The 11631-nt window shown below is 38.2% G+C and overlaps 1 protein-coding gene across 1 annotated transcript; it reads right to left on the bottom strand.

Moving 5' to 3' along the window:
- Positions 1 to 5666: 5666 nt before the first annotated feature.
- On the bottom strand, positions 5667 to 7357 carry LOC132270650 (ankyrin repeat-containing protein BDA1-like). Its single transcript, XM_059771830.1, has 2 exons — positions 6889 to 7357; positions 5667 to 6694 (listed from the first exon to the last, which is right to left on the bottom strand). The coding sequence occupies exons 1-2, from the start codon at positions 7297 to 7299 to the stop codon at positions 6005 to 6007; spliced, it is 1101 nt and encodes a 366-aa protein (XP_059627813.1). The 5' UTR covers positions 7300 to 7357; the 3' UTR covers positions 5667 to 6004.
- Between the last annotated feature and the right edge of the window lie 4274 nt (positions 7358 to 11631).

The following is an 11631-nucleotide window of genomic DNA, read 5'->3' as shown; positions in this document are numbered from 1 at the left end:
CTCAACTACCAATTTCTATTCATTTCAGTGACCCAACCGATTCTCATTATCCAACGGTAAATCGTTAGAAACAATAAAGATTGATTTAGGAACCAATCAACCATACCAAACCAGATTCAATGGCCGCTACGGCAATAGGAGGTCATCGCCGGCGATGACATTAGTGGTCGCTACCAGTGACCTCGCTTGTTGATACCACAAATTCGCTCACTTCACAGTAAATCAAGCCATCCTCGAAGCAGTTGGAAGAGCTAAAAGGGTTCACGGCATCAATTTGGGGTAAAGAAGCAATCATTGTGTCCAAAGACGGTAAATTTAGTGAGGGTGAGATTGTGGTCAATCCCTTCTCTCCAGTTGCTGAATGTAGTGTGGTAGGATCTCATTTCCTTCAAAAAAAGCTTGATCTAACCGTTGGGATTCCACTGCCTGATTACCTTAGTTCTCTTGGTAATTTCCTTTCCTTTTTCATGAGTACAATTACTATATTTTGCAATGTCAATTTCTCTCTCTATATGTTTATATATACTAATATGGTCTGTATGTCTGTATATATATATATATATATATATATATATATAGATAGGACTACCTGGGTTTTCTGCATGGGTTGGGATAGAAGTACTAGGGAAGCCAAAACCGAGTTCGAATGTATTTATATCAGCGTGCGCCGGAGCCGTCAGGATGATTGTCGGACCGTTGGCTAAACTTAAATGCTGTCGAGTCATCGGAAGCACTGGATCAGATTAGAAGGTACATGTAATTCACTCAGTTTTTCAGAACAAAAAATTACATTGACCATTTTTGTTTTTGTTAAGCTGTCGAGTCATCGGAAGCACCGGATCATATGAGAAGCTACCAACAATTGGTTATCGGTGGTGATGGGTCTAATTTGAGAGAGAGGGGGTAAAAGTTCGAGAGAGAGAGTGAAGAAGAAGAAAGAGAAGATCATGGGTATTTTTATACTTTCATAATAATAAATATCAATTTTTAATTTAATATTAAATTATAAGGTTGGTTTTGTCATTTCACAACTTAATAAAGTGGTAGGGCTACAACTCGGGCGGGTTGGGCGGGTTTGAAGTATAACTTGAGCCCAACCCACCATATGAAATACTAAGCCCAATGTCACGCCCCGCCTATGGAGGTTGTGCCACGCAGGCGACACGCAGACGCTGAGGAGGATGCTGCATGGCAACTGCATGGCGAGTGGAGTTTCTAGAGTCTTCCAGAGTTGTCTAGAGTTGTGTGAAAGATTCTAGATATGTGTAGTATATTCTAGAATTCTCCAGAATTGTGTGGAGTAGTATGAAGAGTTCTAGAATGTTGTAGGTACTAGTACATAAGTATGGAAGTGTGAAAAAGGTGGGAAAAGATTCTAAAGAATCGATCTCCACCGTTGGTTAGAATGCATCCTAGCCATTTATTAGGGATGGGGAAGCCTATAAATAGGAGTAGGACTTCATTTTGGTAGCCAACAAGTCCTAGAGTGAGTCTTGAGAGCCTTGTAGAGAGCTTGAGTGCTAGTCTTGTACAAAGCATTCCTTGAAGTAATAGAAGTGTTCTTTCCTTGCCAACTTAAGTGCCTTAGTGTGTGTGGAATTGCAAGCCAAATGGGGAGAGGGCGAGGGCCACTACAACACTAGTAAGCGCACGAGGGGAGTGTGTTGGCTAAGGTGTGCACGGGAGTTAGGCTGACCAAGTACTTACGAGAGTGGAAGTAACGTCTTGGTGCCGCACGGGAGCAGCTAGAGTGGTGCTGAAACTCTAAGCCCGTGACAGTTGGTATCAGAGCAGGTTCGTCAAGGGTGCTTTGTTGGAGTAGACATGGCTAGCAAAGGAGACCACCAAGTCCACGTCTTAGAGCAGAGCTTGGAGGAGAAGCTTGCCACACACTTGGTCTACACGGAGACAGAGTTTAACAGGCTCGAGAGAAAGATGGCGGAGCTCTATGAGCTTATTGATGGCATCGCCAACAAAACGCAAGAAAAGGAAAGGGACTTACATGATCGTGTAGACGACTTGCGCATGGAGATCGCTGAGTGCAAGAAGGAGTTTTCCCAGGCGCGCGAGGTCGTGGTGAAGCCAAGGAAGAAGAAGGTGCCGGAGCTCAAGGAGTATGATGGGGCAAGGAATGCACGCCAGATTGACAACTTCTTCTGGCACATAGAGCGGTACTTTGAGTGCATAGAAATCGAGGACGATGAGGAGAAGGTGTAGACAGGTACTATATACCTTACGGACACTGCCGCTCTATGGTGGAGGTAGCGCTTCACCGGTAGGGCGCAAGAGCAATTGACACATGGGAGGAGTTCAAGAGGCAGCTCAAGAGGCAGTTCTACCCTGAGTGCGTCGAGGACCTCGCCATGATCAACCTAAGGCGCCTGAAGCAAAAGGGCAGCATAAGGGAGTATGTGAAGGAGTACTCCAACTTGATGCTGGAGATCCCAGAGATACCGGAGCGGCAACGCGTGTGCTTGTTCATTGATGGGTTGCAGTCTTAGATAGCCACAAAGCTAAGAATGAGGGAGCCTAGAGACTTGGCGTCCGCAATGGCTATAGCGGAGCGCCTTGAAAACTTTAGGCGCAATGACAAGAGGGCCACGTCTCCCAGGAGAGACCACGGCAAAGGTGGGGGAAACCGGCGTTTCAAGAAAGGGGGCTCGCCCAAGTCTAGTGATGATGAGCACAGTGATGAGGAGATATGCCCACGCCATAATAAGGGCAAGGACCATGAAGAGAGGTCCAAGGCTAGTGGCAAAGGGGAGCACCGCGACAAGGGCAAATGGAAGCTGAAGTGCTACTTGTGCAAAGGGCCGCCTATATTACGACATTGTCCCAACAAGAAGATCATGAGTGCCCTTGTGAAAGATAAGGGCAAGGGCAAGGTGGACGATGCGGGCAGCGACGAAGACAAGTGCATAGAGGCTATGCAGATGCTGAGTAGCATGGCGCATGACACCAAGAAGAAGGGCAAGGCAAAGAAGGTAGCCGCGGTGCGCTATGTGGATGGGCAGGTGGGTGGCAAGGCCGTGCAAGCGTTGGTGGATACGGGCGCCACACACAACTTCATTACCCCGAAGGAGGCGCAACGACTTGGCTTGGAGATGCGCATGACGGAGGGTTGGATCAAGGCCGTCAACTCCGAAGAGGCACGCGTGAGTAGAGTGTGCAAGGAGGTGGAGCTATGCATGCAAGGATGGAAGGGCAAGGCCGACTTCCAGGTTACGGAGATGGACGATCACGACATGGTGCTGGGACTGGAGTTCATGGACAGGAACAACGTCGCACCATTACCATGCTTTGGTGCGTTGATGATACTTGGAGGCGAGGAAGGCAAGGCCGCATGCATGGTGCCGCTCGTGGGCAGGAAGGAGAGAGGTGGCAGTCAACACGATGGAGCTCGTGAAGACCTCACACCTCCCGAAGGGCGCGCGTATGTTTGGGCCAAGGTCATATGCGCAAGTGCTGATGACCTGCGAGAGGCTGGCCAGCTGAAGAAACCGTGACGAGGGCGTCACGGAAATGAGTGGGGGAAAATGTCACGTCCCGCCTGTGGAGGTTGTGCTACGCAAGCGACACGCAAACGCTGAGGAGGATGCTGCATGGCGAGTGGAGTTTCTAGAGTCTTTCAGAGTTGTCTAGAGTTGTGTGGAAAATTCTAGATATGTGTAGTATATTCTAGAGTTCTCCAGAATTGTGTGAAGTAGTATGAAAAGTTCTAGAATGTTGTAGATACTAATAAATAAGTATGGAAGTGTGAAAAAGGTGGGAGAAGATTCTAGAGAATCGATCTCTACCGTTGGTTAGAATGTATCCTAGCCATCCATTAGGGATGGGGATGCCTATAAATAGGAGTAAGACTTCATTTTGTAGCCAACAAGTCCTAGAGTGATCCCTTGTAGAGAACTTGAGTGCTAGCCTTGTACAAAGCATTCTTTGAAGTAATAGAAGTGTTCTTTCCTTGCCAACTTAAGTGCCTTAGTGTGTGTGAATGTGCAAGCCAAGTGAGGAGAGGGCAAGGGCCATTACAACACTAGTAAGCACACGAGGGGAGTGTGTTGGCTAAGGTGTGCACGGGAGTTACGCTGACCAAGTACTTGCGAGAGTGGAAGCAACGTCTTGGTGCCGCACGGGAGCAGCTAGAGTGGTGCTGAAACTCTAAGCCCGTGACACCAAGTTCAACCCTAACCCTATCATCAACCTTAATTATTCAACCCGAACCCAACACATCCTTATACTTTTAAATTCAGGCTTGTAACTCGAAGTTAGATTCCGGGTTAAAATTTCGGATTAATTCAGATTACTCATATGACTAATCTTTATGTCGAAAATTTAACATGATCTTAAATTAGTTTTAGAATAAATTACTCTTAGACAAGAAGAAATTTAAAGACTTTTTTGTAAATTTTTAATAAATTATAAACAGATTTTTAAAAAATTAATTTTCCTAAATGTTAACATACAATAAGTTAAGATTTAATAAATAAAAAAAAAATTAAAAAGAAAAAAAGAATCATAGTTTAAATATTATATATAATATATTTAAAATTAAAAATAATATTAGAATTCAGGTTCGGGTTAGTTCGGGTTTCTAGCATTCAACACAAGCCCAACCCTAATTAAATTCAGGTTAAGATTTTTTAACCCAAGCCCAACCCTAATTATAAAAATAATTACCCAAGCCTGTAAAAAATCAGGTTGAATTCGGGGTTGGGTTCAAGTTACCCAACCCAAGTTGTACACCTAATGTGTGGTAACTTGATAGCATTTTTTTTAGTTCTTGAGATGTTTAATGGAGTTTTTGATGCACGAAAATAATAATAGGCGGGAGTTATCTGATTTTTACCAAAAAAAAAATTAAAAGTGGCACGCTTACCAAAAGTATTACAAATATGACTACCATGACAGAAATACCCCTCAATAACTTTTTCTTATTTTTCCCCAATTCCCCTCAATCTCATCCTGTCTCCATCCACCTCACCCCCCCTCTCTCTCTCCACTCACTCTCTCTCTCTCTATACATGCCCTGCCGCTGCCGCTGCCATCAGTGTTGCTGCCGCCCGTTGACCTCCACCTGCACACCCACCACCGCCGTCTACCATCACCGCCCTGCTATCGCCGCTCCCTTTAACATTGACTTCTCCGGAGACGAGGACTCCCTTCGGCAACATACACGAAACCCATGACAGCTTCTGGGTTGATGGGTTTGTTGAGAAGGGTAATGGGTGTCTCAAGTTGGGGTGAGATTATACTGGGTGGCCATGGAGACTGGTCGATTGTTGTTGTTGGCCTTGGACCCTAATTTGAGGTCTGCAATTCTGAAACGCTATTTCGATTCTCTAATTCAAACATCTAATTTTGTGAATCAATTGATGGGTTTAAAGATGTATATAAACACCCATTTATATATATGGATGGTGATAGTTGGTTGACGTGGTGGCGGCCGGTGGGGAACACGGTGCGGTGGGAACATGGTGGCGATTTCTTTTTCTTTGTGCTGCAATTACAATATATATTATACACATAACAAACACTACTGAGTACCGGCATGGTATTTAAAATGGAGGGATATGCTAGATGGTTCATTAGTGCTTATTGTCAATTTAATTAGAAGAAATGAAATTAAAATTAATAAAAAGAAAAGGAAGGGAAGAAGAACCAAAAGCTTAAACCAAGCACACCACATAAGGTAATAAATAAATAAATAAAAATTTACACCACAGAAGCACAATCCTTTTATTACAAAAGTTTACCACTATTATTTTGCAGTAGTTTTCACTTATAAATTTTTGGACAGACAAGACAACAAACAATAATATGCAGCAATAAACTTAGGGGAACTTGATTAAACATCAAGCATAAGAAAGAAGTTCAATAAGGAAATTATTGAACACGCCGGGGTATGGTACTCGGGATAGTGAGGGCCATTGGAATATGGATGTGTCCCACCTTGTTCAAGGGTTGGAATGCCCTGGGTACCATACCGGTATTCCATAATTTTTCTTCAATAAGAGGCCTGCCGCGCGAAGACATGTAATTTCCCTCTAGCAGCGAATAATAAAACCGGAATTGATAGGGCGAGCAGAGGTAACGCTTCAGCTGCTGATATTTCCGTTATCACGCACGCGTATGATCCAAAGAGAGTAGAAACTGAGATTTGTGGCCACGGTTTCAGTGGAAATTCGTACAGGAGGAATATGATAATGGAGAGCGACGCAACAAAACCAATGGTGTTGAACAATATGAATGAGCCTGCTAGTATTGAATCTTGTTTTTTCATTTGGAGGGTGCCATTTGGGTCATAATTATATGTGTATCCCTGTTTGAGAGTGCCAACAGGGTGACTAAGGACTGCTTGGAAGGTTATTGTTGCCACCAGTGTGGCCGTCATTAACAACACAATACGCGCATAATCTTTTCTTGATTTGGAGACGGTCATCACTGTTTTAGGCCATGGCTGGTGAGTCCCCATTCTACAATCATAGACATCATCATGCTTCCGGCCACAAACTAGAAGATCTCTGGCATTCAAAGCTCCAGCTCGACGAAGGATCTTATCAATTTCCATATCTATCTTCCCTCCATATGGAAGAACGTCTAGGATGTCCAGAGCGGTGAAACCGCGAGAGTTCAATGCGTTCACCTCCACTAAATTGCTAATGTTTGGATCAGAAGTGAGCAATACTTTTAAAGTCTGCATTAAAGAAAAGTTGAATAAATTACAAACAACAAAGGAGTACTATATAACAAGCAAGAATATCCAATTTGGGCAAAAATATCCTAGTAGCATTCAGATTCACAGAAAATTGAAAACAAATGACTGTAGTATGTTAGTTAAAGAAAAAATAAAAGCGCAGATGGAAATATAGGTGGAGAAGAATGAATTGCCTGTAGTTGTTTTCTTGATGTAGCTAAGTGCAAAACCGTATTTCCAGCTTGATCTCGGACATTAACTAGTTTGACATAGTCAATACTTCTTTTCCCTAGCCATTTCACCAGGTAATGAACCACCTTCCCCTTGTTATAGATGACGGCCGTATGAAGACACGTCTTCCCTGTTGCATTCACCTCTTTCACAGATTCAGGGCAACCCCTCAGCAATTCCTTCAGCGTGTCTACTCTGCCTTCCCTTGCCGCGATGTGAAGAGGTGTTCCTCCATATTTGTCCCTGAAACAACTCTTTGCATAACTATACGACGTGATTTCATAATTATGATGTATGACTGGATCTTTCACTTTCACTATCTCCGGGTGGAACAACCGGAGGTATATTATTTTGTAAAGCCAACTGTAAGACATATCTCCCCTAGCTTAAACACTCCCAACACCAAACACAAAATCGATTCCGCGTGGTGTACCTGGACCGTCTTTCTTTCTTTCTTTTGTTTCTTTGTATATTGAACTATTGGGAGAAAATAAATCGATGTGACGTTGTTGATGGGGACTAGATTATTATTTTCTTTTTAGTAAATCTGGGAAAGTAAACCCACGTGGCACACTAATAATCCTTGAGCGTGACTTCTACCCGTTCGGTGTTTGAAAATTGTATTACGGAAATTTGAGAGTTTGTAGTCATCCTTTGGCGTGACTTCCATATTTTAATTTTGATTTTGATGTTTTCGGAAATATCGTTTAGTTAATTAAAAATCTATAGACAATGTTACTTCCAAATTGAAAATTAGGACTGATTAAGCCTATCTTCATGGTTCCCCATATCTTTTAAACTCAGTCTGTGACCATCCACCTTCCGCAATGTCTAATTGGTGTCTAAAGCATGACGAGCCTCCCCTGCTCATGAATTATACTTTCTTTTCGGTTAGTCATGAATAACACAACCTTCCTTCCTCATAATTTATTTTTTTTTTGATAAATCTTGCTGATGAATTATACTTTTCTTTCTCAATTGTTAACGGTCCAACTTTAGTCCATTCCTATAGATTTGAATCATATCTAGAATGTCACTCAATGAATTTTACAATCATATTTGTAACTTATTAAGAGTCGAGACGAATTTTCAATTACAATTTTTTTTAAGAAAAGCAAGTTCAGGAATATACAAAGGCACTTCTCTCACTTTTAATTATAAGCATCGTCGTGTTTTTGAAGGAAATTTTCCTGAAGCAATGTAACTTTGTATATCCTTTTTCGGAATATATATATATATATATATATGCATGTGTGTGCGAATCCTTTAGTCTGCCATATATATATATATGTATGCATGTGTGTGCGAATCCTTTAGTCTGCCACAAAAAAAAAAAAAATAAAAAATAAAAAAATAAAAATTCTACTGTAAATGCTACTGGAATTTGCCCATATCTTCTGTCCAGACTCGATTTTTATTTTCAGTCTGACTTAGTCTCGTGATTTTCATAAAATACACATGGTAGTAAGGTTGGGATTCAATTTTTTATTGAGATATTTTATCAAAAGCAAGTTTGAATAATCACGGCATCTATCATTACTTCAATTAGTTGTTGGGTGATGTTGATGTAATGGACAAATAAGAAACCATTGTTATAATAAAATAAGAAAGCTTATGAATTATGAAATTCTTTTTCTTATCTATGGCTTTCATCTACCAAATTCCTTAAACTGGAAGTGGCTGGAGTAAAATCGTTGGCCCTAAAAGTAGATTGACAAAGTAAAGTTCTTGAATTGCCCTTACTCTGTTCTGTTGTTTAGCTCTAGTTTGGTAATATAATTTTATTTAGGAATAAAATACAAAAAAAAAAAAAAAAAAAAAAAAAACCTGAAGTTCTTGAATGGAGGTGGTCTTATATTCAATTAACATGACCCAGAGTGCTTTTTTTTTTTTTTTTTCCTTCTTATTTTTAAGTTCAAGCAAATATCTTATTTTCTTGAATAAATGCCATATAATGAAGTTTGGATAGCCCGCTAGAACCTGGTTTTTAGCTTCAACCCCACCTAGTTTGTTGATTTTCCTTAAAACCTGGTTTTTTTGCTTCAATACCACCTGGTTTTTAGTTTGATGGTTTTTAACTTCAATCACACCTAGTTTGATGATTTTTTTATTGAGATTTTTTAGAATTTTTTTTACCAAATTGTGAGGAATCACGGCATTCACCACGATTTTAATTAGTTGTTGGTGATGTTGATATAATAGGTGTATTAATATGTATAACGAAATATGACATACATTGTTTTAAATTTAAGGGTTCATCCAATAAAAAAACAAAGCTTGTGAATTATGAAATTTCATTTATGACTTTGGGTTTTAATTAATTGTTCAATGATGTTAATATAAGAGAAAGAGACGACGAAATATGATTAAAAAAAAAAATGTTTAAAAATTAAGGGTTGTTGCGATGAAGATTGTAAATTATGAAATTTTTATTCTTATCTATGACTTTGAGGAGTTGAAAATTAAGGGTTGTTGCAATAAAGCTTGTGAATTATGAAATCTCCGTTCTTATCTATGACTTTGAAAAACTACAGCATCAATAAGAGGTTTTAATTAATTGTTCAATAATGTTGATATAAAAGGAAGATATGACCAAGCATGACCTATAATGTTTAAAAATTGAGGGCTATTGCAGTACAGCTTGTGAATTATGAAATCTTCATTCTTATCTATGACTTTGAGGAACCACGGCATCGACAAGCTTTAATTAGTAGTTTAATAATATTGATATCAAAGAGAGATATGACAAAATATGACATACAATGTTTGAAAATTGAGGGTTGATGTGATAAAACTTGTGAATTATGAAAATTTTCTTCTTATCTATGACTTTGAGGAATCACTGCATTAACGAAACTTTAATTAATTATTCAATGATGTTGATATGAAAGAGACATGAGGAAGTATGACATACAATGTTTGAAAATTAAGAATTAATGTGATAAAGCTTGTGAATTGTAAAATCCTTATACTTACTTGAATCACGGCATCAATCATGAACTTTAATTAATCATTTGGTGACATTGATATAAGAGATATACAACAAAATAATCCCTATTACTATCTATGAGTTTTACCAAGCAAACTCCCTGAACTGGGAATGGCAGAAGTAAAATGATCAGCCCCGCATGTAGATTGACAAAGCTCTTGAATGAATGTCTTATATTCGAGTAACATGAACCACAGTACTTTTTCTAATTTTTTTTTTTTTTTTATCTATGACTTTGAGTGGCTGAAAATTAAGAGTTGTTGCGATAAACCTCGTATATTATGAAATTTTCATTCTTATGGATCACAAGCTTTAATTAGTTGTTCAATAATGTTAATATAAAATAGAGATATGACAAAGCATGACATACAATGTTTGAAAATTGAGGACTGTTGCGATATAGCTTGTGAATTATGAAATCTTTTTTCTTATCTATGACTTTGAGGAACTACAATCATAGACTTTAATTAATTTTTCAATAATGTTGATAAAAAAAAAGATATATGACAAAACATAACATCCAACTTGATTAGACATGTCCAGATGCTAAATCTCTTGATAGAATCTCGGATACCACTGTTCTAATCAAGTCGGATGTATGAACCATACTTTCTCTTTGAATATATATATATATATATATATTTAAGATTAAGCATGACATGCAATGCTTAAAAATTTAGAATACAATATAAGATTCCAACACGCAACTTATTTTTTAAAAATAAGATGGCTAATGCTCATTGGTGATATATTTCTTCATGTTTGAAATATAATTTGAATAAATGTCCTATTTGGGATGTCTCTACAAGTTTGAAAGCGCGTAGGGAGTAGTTTTTATAATAAAGCACGCAACCTGTCCCTTTGCAACATGGATTATTTATGCCTCGATTTTAAAAAACAGGATCAGAAAAGTAGGGCCACTTCGAACCGTCATTTTGCAATGTGGGTCTTTATCAAAAAAATAAAAAATAAATAACAATAATAAATAATAATAATAATTTTAAAGATTTACAAAATACATAATACAAATTTTTTTCTTTTTGATAATTGTAAACCTGAATATTTTTCACCAAGGATGCCGTATTCATACTTCTTCTTTAAAGTATAATGTTACTGTTTTGATTTTAAATAAATAAACAAATAATGCCGGTTCATCATTATACGCCACTCATAACAACTTTTATGAATGCTCTCTTAAATACTATTTCAAAATAAGTATTTTTAAAAAAATTTAACTTTTTAAGAAAATAATTTTTATTATTTTTTTATTACATTAGTAGTGAAAATGAATTACAAAATATATTCCTAGTGAGTTCGATTTATTTTGATAATTTTAATGCCAAAAAGTTAAATTGATAATATTATAAAAAAATAATATATTGATTTTGAGACTAATGAAGTAGTATATACTATTCATTCACAGGCTCGTAGCATCAAATTCATATTTAAACAGTAATGTAATAAATATAAAAAATAAATAAATTATATCAAAATAGCTTGAAATAAAATTATAGGAGTTAGTAGTGAGAGGTAAAGGTTGTTTTCTTTAGAATTAGTCTATCTGAAATAAATAAATTTCAATACAAAATTTTATTCTCATTTTATTCCCTTTCAAAGAATTAAAGTTGCTCTCCGATTTCCGCGTCATTTACTTGTAGAGTTCATTAATCACCCAATAAAATAGTTTATCCGGACTTTCTCTTGAACGCACTGCGAA

Source organism: Cornus florida, unplaced genomic scaffold, assembly GCF_030987335.1.
Source record: "Cornus florida cultivar Cherokee Brave unplaced genomic scaffold, ASM3098733v1 CherokeeBrave_3.0.0_Hap2_Chr08, whole genome shotgun sequence".
NCBI lineage: Eukaryota > Viridiplantae > Streptophyta > Magnoliopsida > Cornales > Cornaceae > Cornus > Cornus florida.
The sequence above is the reverse complement of the archived record's forward strand: the minus strand, read 5'-3'. Positions and strand labels throughout refer to the sequence as shown.